Genomic DNA, 15,581 nt, shown 5'->3' on the forward strand with positions numbered 1-15,581 from the left:
CATCGCTGCACTACACCATACTAAAGTAAAATATCCTGTCTCTTAGAGATCTGTGACACAGTTTGTAGTAGTTAATGCGTAGTTAAGTAGTTAATGCGCATGACCACCTCGATTAGCCTTCGTTTTATGTGTGTAGTATAAATTATTGTCATTTTTAGTCAAAAAAAATAAACTGTATCTGTAACATGACCCCTCCCATGCCTGATATGGAATGCAGTGCTTGCACTCTTGCATGAATATCCAATATAAGTGCTCAGAATACAAATTTTTGCTTAGGCTTAAGTTAAGAATAATTTATTTCTCATAGATCATTCAAGGAAAACAAGACCCTGATTTGAATTCATTGGCATCTGGTATCTAATATTGGTAATCTTTCGAACCCCTGAATTTAACCATGATTAAGTGTAGCAGTACATTAACAAACAGTTCTCGTAATAGGTCCTTTGCATGATCCATTCACATGGTACAAAATCACACATGCTGGAACGAGAGTTGCACAGTGGGACTTCCAGAATAATGCAACTCATATCAGTCCACCTTGACCTGCCTTTGTTTTGAAAGTCCCACTGTGCAACTTGTGTCCCAACATGTGTGATTTTGTACTATCATGTGACTGCATCGTACAAAGGGCTTATTTCTAATATCATATGATTTAGTTCTTCTCCTTCCTGAAAACTTGACCCTTCGTCTTCCTCAGAACATGGTACTGCACAAGAAAATTAAAAACCATCGCAAAAAATGTTGGTCACTTTACCTGCTACTTTTGAAAAGAAATGTTTCTACTAAAGTTTCTCTTCATAACTTGGCAGGGTTTTACAGACAACAGAAAAATATCTGTGCCAAGTTACAGTTCACAAAACTTTATTATCCTACATGATCTTAATTATAAGTAAAAAAAGTGCGAAGCCTTTGAGCCGCAGGCAATGTATATTTTCAATTCACCAGTTCCATTTGTTCGGTATGGTAAATTGTTCTATTGTGTCAAAAATTAAGATATGGGATCAGAATATTGAGTACTTTTTACTGTTGTGAGATGCCGGTATGGCCAGTCAAAGTTAAGGCTAACCTGGCTACAAGCAGCTGTGATTCAATTGAAAAGCATGGCAATAGAGCATTAACCATTCCGGGACATTATTCACCATTTGAAATAAGGATCTTTAATGATGTGGTACTTAATCGAGGGCCAGATACAAGGTTGTTCTGTGTCAGCCAAGTTAGAACTAAAACTTGAGTTGAAGCTGACCGTCTCCAAAAAGCTGCTTAGACTTCCATTACAAATGTATTCTGTGCAACAACATTTATAACAAAGTTTCAAATTTTTACTTCGAAAATTTTGACAAATTTGACCACAAACTTGAGCACAATTAATTAAACGTCTCCTATGACTCAGACAAACAAAATGGCATCAAGTAAAATGAAGCTATTTGTCTGCAGTAAACATAGCTGCATGGAGACCAATTTTAGCAGTACTGGGTAGCATTAATTAAAACAGTACCAGAATAACAAGTCTTGCTAGATTCCAACAAAATGGTAATCACATGGCAAAAATAAACAAATTCTCAAGTTAGCGAATCCTTCCATAAAATTTGTTACGAAAGTAGAAATAATACAATAGATGTAAAACAACGACAGAAAACACCAATTGAGCTGTCTCTGTTTACAATGAGAAGCAATAATTAATTTTGTCAAAATGCTCCAACCACACTTACATAGAGTGTAGTAATGCTCATTTGCTTAATAGAGATCTCCAGTCATCCCAGTAAATTGAACCTTAACAATTACAACGTTCACCCGACGAGTACTTAGTTAAAAGCTTGCTCTGATAATCTCTCTTGTACTTGGACTAAGATACACTACGATAAGCTACATTGCCTGCGGCGTAAATAAGAAAAAAACCAGCTGCCAAACCATCATTGGTAGCCATTTCGGTGCCTTATCTGAAACAAGAACTGCCTAGCCATTAATATTATGTCCTATTTTCAAAACTTGTTTTGTAAAAAGCCTGTTGCTTTTAAAGTTCTGTCACTGTCAGTCTATTTCTCTATACTCTATAAATGCTAATATCAAGGAAGAAAAATATATCAAACTGATTGCATGTAAGCAATAATTTGGTGTAATCAATCAGCTTTTTACTGCAATTTAACCATTTCCCTAATGATAATATAATGGTTTTACTGTACGTAGTTTGCAATTTCCAATTTGTTTGCCAGATAGACACCTTCATGCTGCTTGCAGCTACGAAGAGCAAACATACCAATCACTTTGAAGAAATGTTTCAAGCATTCTCTGAGCAGCAGATAAAAGTTTGTCAGGGAATACTGGAAAAAATTTGCTGGCAATTAGTGGACGGGTCTTTAGGGCAGGCCTTTCAAGAAATCCTACAAGAGAAAGGTAGGTTCTAGAAACATTTGTTTTTGATTTCTGCATTACACATCGCTGTCAGAACAGGCTAGTCGGTCGATGTGGAGGAGACAGGGGAGAAAGGTTTTTTTTTAGTTGTTTGATGTTTGCGCACAAAACTTTAATTTTATGCATACAGTCATACAATTTACATGGTATGATTTTTGTTGCAAATCTACCAGTGTAAACTTTCCCGCTGAGAGGTCCAAGAGGTACAGTACCATAATTCATTTCTTGCTATTCTGTGCCAAAAACAACTTTTTCTGTTGAACAGGCAGAGAATGTCTTACAAGAGGAGCTTTGCTTTACCTTGGGGGAAGGTACTGACATAAGCTCTTCCATTAAATGATTTTCTAAGATCTTCCAGCCTGAAATGTAGGCAACAAACTTTAGTTTCCCATCGTGAAATCCTTTCCTTCGTCTGTTTTTCCCTCAGAGGCGAACAGGAAAAAAAAAAAACTGGAAAACACACACTTTTTCTCCTGTGGAAGATACATTGTCCATGCCAAATTTAGAAAGCAAAATTGTCCACAACAAGTCCACCCTTGAGAATAATCCATGATCGCAAGATAGATCATGTAATTGCATAATAATATAGTAGTAGTAATAGTAGTTTATTAACATGTCTGGCAGTTGATAACTGAATAATCAGTGCAGTGCACAAAATTGGATACTGATGACTAAGTCTGTTACAATAATAAGTATTACAATAATAACTAGAATCACAAAAACTTAAAAGACAAAATCCATGTGCCATTAGGTGTTCAGTGCCTAAATGGGTCAATTAACTTCGTTCACCATTGACCGAGAAAATTGAACTTGAGGTGATACACGTCTCACTTAAAAGCGACGTTTCGTGTTAGTTGAAAACACAATAAGATAGATAGATAGAAACTTTATTAAGAATGCCATCAACCGCCTAGCTGGGGAAAACTCCCCTACTAATACGGGGACATAACAAAAAAAAAACCTATAGCTATTTACACAGCCGTGAAGCATTCTTATGAGGTCTGACATTACATTTCACCAGAGTGCTTCAGTGGACGCCACGATTTCATGGCACGGCCGCAGCTCACCTGGAGAAATCAGTGACTCAGTAGGGCCGGCGCTTTTAAATAGTATTCAAAAAGTTAATGTGCTGTGAGTAGAATTCATTCTTAGTAAATAATCTTTGCGCACTCATTGCTTGAACAGAGAGAGCGCAATGCCTCTGAAACTCTAAGCAGTTCACACGGGCCTCTGTCGGTATGAAATCAATCAGAGCTTGGAGAAAATAGCTCCACTTTAACTAAGTTAATTGAAGGCAGTTTTACCCAACAAAAAAGAAAATAATCATCAAAAGAAAACTGAGAAAGCAAAGGCTTTTTATGTAATGTACTGCGCCGAGTAGCTACTCAACTCTACGCACCTCAGAGAACTCCAGTCACCGACACTGAGTCCCGATGGTGACGAATTGACAGTCTGACTGATCGAAGAACGTCCGGCCAGCAGATGATATATGCCTCGATCTAGACACCGGCACAGGAGAGAGAACCAACATGAATGACATCAGACCATCATGATATGGGTCAATTAACTTTGTTCGCCATTGACCGAGAAAATTGAACTTGAGGTGATACATGTCTCAGTTAAAAGCGACGTTTCGCGTTAGTTGAAAACACAATAAGGACACCAGGGACCTTATTCTACTCTCATATAACATAGGCATGATTAATCAAGAGGATTTCCTTATCCTGTATCCATCTTACATCTCCAGAGCTTAGACTTGCTCACCAGCAGATTTTAGAACCGCCTGTAATTCCAACCACAAAACAATCTGATAATGATTAAAACCATGACTTCAGCACGGGCAGGGTGTTCGTAAAACGTGATAAGCCCGGAATTAGATGCAAAAGTTTCAGTTAATTCTAATAACATCCATTTTGAACAACAATAAACAACTATAGCTCAGCTTAGGACATGCAACGCTTTCTTATCCGTGTCTGTCAGCCCAAATTTTCTGTACTATTTACAAAGAACCAATTATCTTTGAAAGGATTTTTATGATTGAGTAATTTATCTTCTAACTAGGCTGTTCAAACAGTGGAAAAAGCGATAAAATGAGAATTAAACGGCCTTGTCAACTATTCCCTCAAAGTAATCTTGAGGTCATAATCTAATTGTCGTGTTGAAAGCATGGCTACTGTGATTCGCCTGGAAACTGAAGCACTTCTGTAAAAACCTAGGGAAACTCTCTTGTTGCAGGGATCAGTACTGGAGTCTGTTACAGGGAATTATCTTCAGAGACGCTAACAGCACTCAGAAATTAGGTCCAATAATAGCGTTTTAACCCCTCAAGTGCCTATATGACGTACCCAATACATCATGGTTTTTGTCCCTCAGGTGTCTATATTACATACTGGGTACATCAAAATTTTAAGGGATTTAGTCAAACTCCCGGCACACCGGAAACAAGTTTTATCGCCACCTGGGTTTTGCGACAGACTTCTACCCTCCCATTGTTGTGATATCACATTGATATCAAATTACGTCAACCTTAGTGAAATTAACCACGTTGAAGAGACACTTTTATGACATTTCAGAATATGTGTACATGTTCCTAGTTCAAGTGAAAAAGCTCATGGCACAAGAAGGTTTTCACTAGACACCACTTTTCAGTGAAAATGGTGTGGCACACAGCATGCACAGTGGTCAGGCAGTCAAGTGGTTAATCCAAGAACAATCAAAGAATATTTTACAAGACATGACTATTTAAGCTGAAAAGACAATTCTAAAGGATTCATTACCTTAAGTTATTAAAAAGTAACAAAAATAATTTGGAGAGGTTTGAAGATAAGTACAAAGATGTCGAAAACCAAGCTCTACAATAGAACAAAATTGAAATAAGAGGCTTCTCAGTTATGTATTCAAAATCAATTGCGAAGGCCCGAAAAAAGGAAGAAATTGACCTTCAAAACAAAGCCAACAAGTTACGTCTAAACGCAGAAAGAAACCCTGCAGATAAAAAAATTCTTGACGAAATATATACAACAAATTTATGCATCGAAGACTTAGTGCAATACAAAACTAAAGGCGCAATCCTCAGAAGTAAAGTGAGGTGGTTTGAACACAACGAACGCAATACAAAGTATTTTCTTAATTTAGGAAAAAGGAACTACTGCCAAAAATGGGTGACAAAGTTGAAACTTAAAGACAACATGTACACCTACGACCAGTTCGAGATTTTACAAGAAGAAAAGTAGTTTTATGAATCGCTTTACATGTCAAAGAACGTTGATGCCGATAAATTCTCGCAATCTCCTTTATTTAATCCAAACAATATAACACCGCTTTTGCAGGAGGACAAATTAACACGTGAAAACCTAATTTTCACGAACAAATGTTTGAACCCACTGAAAGAATTCACAAATAATAAAACAACCGGTACTGTAAGCTTTATTTCCAAGTTTTACAAATTCTTCTGGCCAGAGCTGTGTGTATCGAAATGATTGCGAGTTTCAACCATGCTTTTCATTCAGGAACCCTGTGTATTAGTCAGAGACGAGGAATAATATCACTAATTCCTAAAAAAGCTAAGGACACTTCTTTATTGGAAAACCTGAGACCAATTTCACTAATAAATGTTGATTACAAGATCCTCACAGAGGTAATTGTTAAAAGACCGGAGAAGTTATTGCCGATAATAATAAACCCCAGTTAAACCGGATACAGGAAAGGCCACTATATTGGTAAGAATGCGAGACTCATCCAGGACGTCATGTTTTATACAAAACACACGAATATCCCTGGAATTGCAACCTTTCCTCTTGATTTTCGAAAGGCTTTTGACTCAATAGAATGGGAGTACTTAAAAGCTGACTTGAGGGCTTTTAAATTTGGACTAAACCTCTTAAAATGGATAGATGTTTTGCACGATGAAGCCTCTAGTTGTGTAATGAACAATGGCCATGCATCTTTTTTCTTCCGTTTACAACGCGGTGTTAGACAAGGCTGTCCTCTGTCTGGCTTGCTTTTTATAATTGGCATTAAACTTTTTATAAGAACTCTCAAAAAAGATCACTCAATTAAAAGAATTAATGTTGAAACAAAAGAAATAAAAATTATGCAATATGCCGACGACACCACGGTCTTCCTAACGTTCAGGATTGAACGCAGTTACAAAAACTGCAAAATTTACTGTAATTTGCAAGACTACAACAAAAGCTTCGAAATTTAGTCAGTGGGTTGCAAGAAGACTCCTCCAAAGTGACAAAAATTGCAAAAATTACAAAATTTACAAAAACTGCGAACTTAACTTTATTTCGCAAGACCATCGACAAAATCAACAATATTTATTCATTGGGTTGATAGGAAGACCTCACCCAAGTTACAAAAATTGTCAAAATTACGAAATTTTCAAAAACTGCAAAATTTACTGTATTTTGCAAGACCAACAACAAAATCTACGATATTTATTCACTGGGTTGCAAGGAAAGCCACTCCAAAGTTACGAAAATTGCGAAAATTACAAAATTTACGAAAACAACGAAAATTTACTGTAATTCGCAAGACCATTGACAGAATCTATGAAATTTATTCAAAGGATTGCAAGGAAGGCTTCTCCAAAGTTACAAGAATTGCAAAAATTACAAAATTTACGAAAACTGCGAAATTTACTGAAATTCGCGAGACCACCGACAAACTCTATGAAATTTATTCAAAGGGTTGCAACGAAGGCCCATCCAAAGTTACGAGAATTGCGAAAATTACAAAATTTACAATAACTGCGAAATTTACGATAATTCGGCTGTCCATCCATGAAATGCACAAAAGTCTTTGAAAGGGTTACATGGAAGTCCCCAATGCAATTTATGAAAATTACGAATTTTACGAAATTTCTTAAAACTGGAAAATTTACGATAATTCGCCAGTTGATCGATGGAACCTCAAAATTCATTAAAGGGTTTCAGGAAAGTCTTTAACAACATTTGCCAAAACTACAAATTTTATGAAATTTATGAAAACTGCAATATTTACGAGATTTTGCTAGCTCATTAACGAAAGCTACGAAAATTATTCAAAGGGTCACATTAAAGTCCCCAATAAAAATTACCCAAAATGCGACATTTATGATAATTCGCAAAAGCATGGACTAAATCTAATGTATCAAATTTTTTCAAGGGATTAAGGAAGGCCCCAGTTCATAATTTATGTTATTTTCAGATTGTCTTTGTAGGGGTCATCAGCATACAACTTCATATTATTTTGAGAGGCCTATGCAGTGAACGCGAGTTAAACCAAAATATTAAAATGAAGTACATTTCACCCTCAACTTACGACAAATAACGGTAAATTAACCACAAATCAAGATCATTTCATGATATTAGATAAAACATTATTGATTGTTTGCCTTGGTGGAATGTCCTTCAATAGGAGCTCGGACGTTTGGAGAACTCTTTTCTATGTGGAAATAATTTGCGAGTTTTCAGTTCTGGTTGGCTACAACGTGCAAATAAGGCTATTCCACAAAAGCTGTTTGCAAATATGCAAAGTACGTCTAACACGAACTTTAGTATTTACTATTAAACTCACACGTCCAAGCGAAACAGGGTAGCCATTTAATATACAATTCTCTGAAGTGAAGTTTCCATAGTCTTTAATGGAGGTTGCCAATAAAGAATGCAGCACAGAGATACGAATGTTGTTGTTTCTGCAAGTACAAATTTAAAGGCTGTAAACACGAAGTGAAATTGAAATTGAAATTGAAGGCAAGGAAGTTGAAATAAATCGAAAAAGCGATTACTTACGAGCAATCTGATGGTTCCTAGCACAAACACTTACTAGGTATGCCGAAAAACGTAGTAATTACGCACAAAGGGAAGAAAAATGAAGAAAAAACTGAGCGACTAAGCAACATGGCTTCCGAAAGAGATGCACCGCTGACCTTTCGTATCAGCCAGGCATTCCATTATGTTAGAGTCGCGAAATGTCCTTTAAAACAGAACCATAATCGAATTTGAATGCATACAGATATTCCTGTCATTTTTCGCTTCTAGATAAACTAGAAGTAATCAAAGATTATGAGAGTGCGTTCGACGCCGTCACTTAATTAAATATATATAAATGATTTCACTGGCTGACTTTTAACCTCTGTCTATTGCTAAAATCAACGTTTTTCATCGACAACCGAGGTTTTTATACAGACAGATTTATCATAGTGTCAAAGTCCACCATTTGTTGACACGTTACTTGACAGCGCAAGTTTCCGTAGACTCACAAGTTTAATAGAACGAAAATATTTGCATTTATAGCCTTCAAATTTCGTGCTAAATATTCTCACATTAACTGGTAATGTTTGAACGTAAAAGCTAATTTGTAAAAGTAAATTTTACATACATTATTCTAAACTGGAAGCACAAATGTAAGCAAACATTTGCAATCGTGTGCTCGTTTATCGTCAGTGTAAACAAACTCCGTGCGACTAATTCGCGTATCATGTTCCCCTGATGAATAAGGTAGACAGTATAATTTGCCGTTCTTTGGTTCAGGCTCCCTCTTATGGATCTTGCCTTCAGAGTACTTTTCCACCGATTCCAAACAATATTCAACCGGATAAGGACTGAGCTATCTACGTGTCTGTCGCGAAATAATCAACTAATGCAATCAAAATATAGCTTTTCCCACGGTTAACATTCGGAAAGCCAAGGCGCTTCAAAGTCGTGTTCGTTTTAAAACAAATAAATTAAACAAGGACAATTTCATCAGATTTAGATAAATGCCACCGTCGAGGCGTTTAAATTCACCTAAATCCAACGCTGAGAGCACAATTGAATACTTACAGCTTCCAAATTACAGTGTACATGTAAATGTCCAAAACAACCCGCACTTGAACGAAAGACCCGCACTCGAAAGAAATGTACAGCACATGGTTTGGCGATGATGTCATTCGTTTCGCCCCTGCTGCGGGGCGGCCAAATCGGTGTCGCAACTTGGGACGAAGGTCCACCGTCTCATGAAACTCGACTCAAGTCTGCATTAGGACTGCGTTCTACGAACGCAATAAGTAGCTTACTTGTGGAATGTATGCCAAATCAGCAGCAATTATTTTTTACTTCATAGGCACTTTAAACCCCCAAAAGATACCACTTTTAACGGAATAGGTTCGATTATAGCCACTGTTCAAGAAAGGATCCCACGCGCACTTATAGCCCCGACTCTCGCAGTCGAGAGATCAGTGGAAATCAAGCCTAAAAACAGAAATTAAATGGGGGCATTTCATTTATTATTATTTCACCAGTGCACCCTAAAGGATACTTTGACAGCTAAAAATGGTCAGATTTCGCCCTCAACACCCTAAATGAGACCAGGATCCTTTATTTGTCCCCGAGACGACGAACATGCCCAACCTTTTCAGATAGGAGTCCGTGTAAGGCCGTTTTACAGTCGCTTGCAGCATGTCAAGTTAGATTTTTCCGAGAGGTAGAAGTTATAACGATTTTGTCATTGTAAGGAAAATACTTATGGTTCTTTCTTTGCGATTAGGGTGGCGTACGCTAAAACATAGCTGTAGGCGTTTTAGAATAACAAGCTCACTACTTTGATAGTGATGTTAATCTGCGTAGAACAAGCGCTTTGAAAACGAAACATTGTAGTTTGTTATCTCTTGAGGTGTTACGTTAAGTTCATACATTTTACTTTGGTGATTTTTTCGAAACTCGCTTGCATAGTAATACGAAGGTTACTTGTGCAACGTATCCCTTGTTACTCATGATTTATCTTCCCAAAGAGAGGCGTACGCTAAAACATAGCTGAGAGCGTTTTAGAATAAGAAGCATACTTGTAGAATGAGTGCTTTGATAGTCATGTTAATCTGCGTAGAACAAGCGCTTTGAGAACAAAACACTGCAGTTTGTTATCTCTTGTGGTGTTACGTTAAGCGGATACATTTTGCTTTCGTGACCTTTCCCGAAACTCGCTTGGATAGTAATAAGGTTACTTGTGCAGGGTATCCTTCGATACTCATGATAGTGTGCATAGAACAAACGCTTTGAGGACGAAATTTGCACATTATTACCTCGTTTAGTATTTACATGAATCTCATATCATTTTGATGTCGTGGCTTTCCCGAAACTCGCTTAGGAGTGTTAGAACAAGGTTAATAAGCCGTGTGTGACGTGCAGTGGAAAGGAATATTCTCCTCCCGCTTTATGTTCCCATAGACACGTACGCTTAAACATCGCTGAGTGCGTTTTAGATCGTTTTGAACACGTAGCACGCTATTAGAACATAGAATAGAATTTCAGTGAACAAGAAACGCTTATGTCATGTTATGTTTTGCTGGTGTTATGTCAATTCACATGATTGCGCTCAGTTTCCCATAACCCGCTTCACGATACTCGGTGAAAAAAGCGAGAGAAACAGAGTTTGTTATGTTTTTTGGGTTACATTGATGCGGTAAGGACATATTTTTATCCCGCTTTATCGTCCCAGAGAGAACAGAAACACGCTTGTCATCTTTGGCGGTCTTTTTGTTTTATGTTAATCGCGAGAAATCGCTAATTTTGTAAAATCTGCGTGCCGGCACTAGTAAGTGGAATTAGCATTACAAAGAAGTGTAAAAAGTCGCAAATTTCGCAATGAGTTGACGAGAAATCGTGAAGTTAGCGAAAAATCGCGAATTTTGTAAATTTTGTAAAATCCGCAAGCGGTGCTTTAAATTTCGCAACAATGTGCCGAAAAATCGTTGAGACAGCGAATTTTTGTAAATCTTGTAGAGGTTAACGAAAAATCGCAAAATTTGTTAAATTTGAAACTCAAACGAAAAATCGTAAAATTTGTAAAATTTGTAACTGCGTTCAATCCTGGACGTAAGTGCTTCCTATAAGGGACGAAGAGTCAGTGGAGCAGCTATTAAGACTACTAGACGAGTTCAAGTCGATATCTGGGCTAGAAATCAACTAAAACTCTTGCGCTTCTTTCATGCTTAGCAACCTCCCGCGTGCATCCATAGCTTGATAATTTTACAATAACTGTCTAATTTCTCGCGCGTTGATTGGCTCATATTTATCATCAATACGAGTACACACGGATAAAATTTTAATTTATGCAAGCTTTCAAGTTCAACTTTCAGCTGTCAAACTGTCAACTTTTAACCAATGAGATTTTATGGACCTTCTTAAGTAGCCAATCAAAGAGCGAGAAAACTTATTGACAATGTTGGCGACATTTTGAATAAAATTCACTTATTTTTGTTTAAGGCAAGTTTACGGCGTCTTTTCCCCTAATTTATTCCCGGCATTTGACCATTTTGGGGTCTTGTTATTGTAAAAAACAATTTGACGTCAGTTTTTAAGCTTCTGTCCTCTTATTGATGATAAATTTCGTCATAACATTGTCTAAGTTTACTGCGGAACCACTCGCCTGCGGCTCGTGGTTAGAACAATCAAACATACATTTCATGAAGTTGGTTAAGTGGCCAGCACAAAGCTATTGTACTTTCTTCGAGGGATAAATTACTTCCTCGAAACTTGAAATGATTGTGAATAAATTGGAACCTCCATTAACTGCCACCTCTCTACAACAGCCAAGGTTTCGTCTCCGCGCATGGTCCATACATTTACTCTTATTTTAACCTCTCTACAAAGGCCACCCCTCTGGTCTCTGTTCTTCTATTTTGATTTTGTACGTATCTATATGCTGTAGAAAGCATTTTTAAAGATAAAAAAGTTGAACCCACGAAAAGAATTCTCCCCTACCTCCCCATAACGACCACTTCTCTACAAAAGCCATCACTCTCTGTCCCTACGCTGGCTGTTGTGGAGAAGTTCGACTGTAAAGGCGAAGGTTTCGCAAATTTTTTCGATAGGAAAATTCTTAGCTAGATATTTCTTGCTGGAAAGCTCAAGCAAACCGCAAGGAGAATGCCACCAAACAAAAGGTTTAATGAGTAGAACAATGGCCGTGCACGTGCGTTAAATACCTTTGTTCATTCTTTTGCCGTCCCCTGCAAAACAACGACGTGAAATGAATAAGTTCTGGATATTTTGGAGAACGACGGCGGCTAATTTTTCGTATTTTTACTTTGAGTTGAACGCTGACGTAACGTATTTAGTTTGAGCAAGTTCCGAGACCAATATAGGCGCACTGTACATATCTTGACAAATGCGAAATTGCAAGGTAAAATATAAATTCATTTTTTTTAACTAGGCGTTGTGCTCGGGGTCGCTGTTATAATTGTTTAGGCTTTCTAGTAACTCTGACGGAGTTTCATCGCTCATTCTCCACGATTAAATAACCGGTGAACACAAATTAGAAGCAACTACACAAAGAATTAACAACCACTTCAAAATATCCACGCCGAACAATCTGTTTGCTTCTGCGAAAACCTTAATACATGTACAAACAGAAAGGACTCACCATGTGCATCACGAGTTCTATTCCTGGCATTTCTCATTCTTCACTTATTAAACAACTGTTTAACACAAAGAAGAATCAGTTACATAAAAAGTGTGTACATCTACGCCAAGATATCTGTATGCCTGTTCGAAACAAGGTTATAGGGTCTTACAGGATTAGAAAAGAAATACTAACCTAACAGCTGTCCCCGGGCAGCTGTCGTGCACACCTTTCCTGAAGCCCACGTGCAATGCACAGGGCAGTGTTGCTCCCAGGAAATATATATAGACGCGTAATCGAGGCTGCCCCTGTATGTGACGTCATCATTTATTACCACTCCTTTGAAGTTTTAGGGTGCTTTCCATTCGACCAAAAATCCCGAAATTTTCGAAGCGGGGACAAATGGAACGGAAATTTTCAGGAAAAAATATTCGCAAATTTGGGTATAGCTCACGAGGTTATCCTCTTTTTCGGAAATTATGCATATTCGCAATTTTCTATTCAGCGCTAGTTCTTTTGGCCGCGATCACGGCGAGTTGGACATCCCATGCAAGGATCACGGCGATGCGCATTCGAAAATAGAAACACTTGAAAATCTTTCCACTTATATGTCGATAAATACTAGCTACAGCTAAATACGTGAAGAAAGCGTTTTATAGAAATAATGACCCCGTGGTGTACTTGTTTGTTTTGCATAGGTTGGCTAGGAAATTTACAAAGATTTATAAATCCTTTCTTTTACGACGCTTTCGCTGCCGCTGTGGTTTGTATAAGGTCTCTGCTGCGGTGTATAAAAAGTTACGATGTCGACTTATCAGCATTAGTGTTCTGTTTGCTTCTATATTTGCGATTTGAACCTCGAAGTCATTGAAAAATTCCAAGCGAACAAAACTGTGCGACTTGGCGTCTTCCACACTGGAAAAGTTTGTACCATTCGCCCATAGAAATTTCCGGAAATTCACACCGGAATTTTTGATCAAATGGAACGCGCCCTTAGTTTCATACAATGTAAGACCCTCTTAACAACGGGAATCCTGAACCATCGAGTTTGGATTCGAGTTCGAGTTGGAATTACTTACATACCGAATTGAACGACACGAAGTCCTGTCACCAATTGCCATAAATTGCTAAAGTCACGGTGTTTTTTCTGCCAATCTTGCTTAATTCGCCGTAAGATTGGCAGAAAAAACATTGCGACTTTAGGCAATTTAAGGCGATTTTAGGCGACTTAATTTAGTAGGCGATTTTAGGCGACCTAAGGCGATTTAAGGCGACTTGAGGAGACTTTATTTCGCTCGAGTGATGTAAAATTTAAACTTAGCAAGTCTCTCCATATATTTTGCAATAAACCAATATTGTACTAATACTGGTACAGAATTAAGTCACCACAGTCTCAAATATCCAGGGCCGGGTTGTTCAAAGCCTGATTAAACTAACCCAGGATTAGAGAGAATTTTGAGATCAGTTTTGTAACTTTTTGGTCCAGTTTTTTGTCTATGTTGTTTGTCTTTTAGTTTCGAGTTTGATTCATCTTAAAGTACACAACCATATGCAGTGAAAGCTATTTCTATGCAAAAAAATAGCTTTCAAATTTCACCAGCTACTTGTCTGGCTCCAGAAAACTTTGATGACCCGGTTTATACAGTGATTTGAATCTTTTTAGAAGGTTTTTACCACGGTTGATCAGACCACCAGGACATATATCTTCCAAGCTTTCACTAGTTTCCACCTGGCACATTACAACTGCCCAGAACGACATTTTCACTACGAAATAACAGAAATTGATATATCGATACTATTTTCCAGCCACACTGGTCTTCCCTATTTTGACTCGTCCAGTAACCCTTGCGCTGCTAACTGGTTTCCATGCTTCAAAGAGACGAGACTCGATCCCCTTCAGCCTGTGCGACGAAAATTCGAGTTCTCCTGCTAAGTGTTCCCCAATGTAGATTTATTTCAAATCACCCAATAATAAATTACTGTATTCAACTTTCGGAGCGTATTTGTTGGGCGATTTGTTTTCTTTCTTCTTTTTTGTAAACGCCGGTCCGAGTAATCATACCCGTGTGAGCTCGCGTGCACTTTAGTTCCCAGGTGGTTACGGGGCCAAACTAAGTCACGTGTTCCAAACATTCGCCTGACAGCCATGTTTACTGAAAGTTGATCAAAGAGAATTTTCTGTACCTTAGCTTTGGATATTAACAGTAGCGCAGTCCACCTAAAGTGTATAAGATGATGTATATACCTAGCTTCATGCTACTGAAACTCGCTTCCTGCTACTCAAACCGGGATAAGCTCCGGCCTGATGAGCCACTTGGCTCGTAGGCAGACCAATGCATTGGGAACGAGTTTTTAAAAGTTAAAAAATAAAAGTGCACCTATTGAGGTTAACTCTACTGCACCCCTGTCCCCCATCCCTGTTCCGTAACCAGTACCCGTTGATATACATCTGGGTTAGGAGAGGCACTATGACAGTACGAACACAATGCAATGATCCCCAATAGGGGTCCATTGCACCAACCATTGTGCCATCGTGCCTCCTCTTCCTCCTCCTAGGGTTGGAGTGGAGTTAACCCTTACAAGACAGTTTTAAGCCTAATAACCTTCTACAGAACCAATTTGAGTGTGGCGAAACCTATTAACATTGCGTAGCCGATAGTAACTTCCCAGTCCATAAATATGGAAAATAACTCGGCAAGGGTCGAAAATTCGATTTCGCTCATATTTTGAAGGTAGAGCGGCTAGGGCATGACAAAAACTCCTGGGTAGTTGTTTTGGCAAAATATCCTTTTATTTCAAAGAAATAT

The 15,581-nt window shown here is 38.0% G+C and overlaps 2 protein-coding genes across 2 annotated transcripts in view; both read right to left on the reverse strand.

Annotated features, from left to right (window-relative positions):
- Positions 1-3,907, reverse strand: part of LOC149104216 (uncharacterized) — a 12,014-nt gene extending 8,107 nt beyond the window's left edge. Inside the window, exons 1-3 of the mRNA XM_089272114.1 lie at positions 3,809-3,907; positions 2,710-2,768; positions 644-706 (exon numbers count right to left, since the gene is read on the reverse strand). Coding sequence (XP_089128240.1) covers positions 644-647 — 4 coding nt within the window. The 5' untranslated portion in view covers positions 648-706; positions 2,710-2,768; positions 3,809-3,907. The remainder of the gene's footprint in view (positions 1-643; positions 707-2,709; positions 2,769-3,808) is intronic.
- LOC110043793 (uncharacterized) overlaps positions 1-8,340 on the reverse strand; it is a 198,503-nt gene extending 190,163 nt beyond the window's left edge. Inside the window, exons 1-2 of the mRNA XM_089272060.1 lie at positions 8,187-8,340; positions 7,972-8,089 (exon numbers count right to left, since the gene is read on the reverse strand). The gene's annotated coding sequence lies outside the window, so the exon portion shown is untranslated. The remainder of the gene's footprint in view (positions 1-7,971; positions 8,090-8,186) is intronic.
- Between the last annotated feature and the right edge of the window lie 7,241 nt (positions 8,341-15,581).

The sequence above is a fragment of the Orbicella faveolata genome, unplaced genomic scaffold (assembly GCF_042242905.1).
Source record: "Orbicella faveolata isolate gen_17 unplaced genomic scaffold, um_ofav_v1 contig_34, whole genome shotgun sequence".
Taxonomy (NCBI): domain Eukaryota; kingdom Metazoa; phylum Cnidaria; class Anthozoa; order Scleractinia; family Merulinidae; genus Orbicella; species Orbicella faveolata.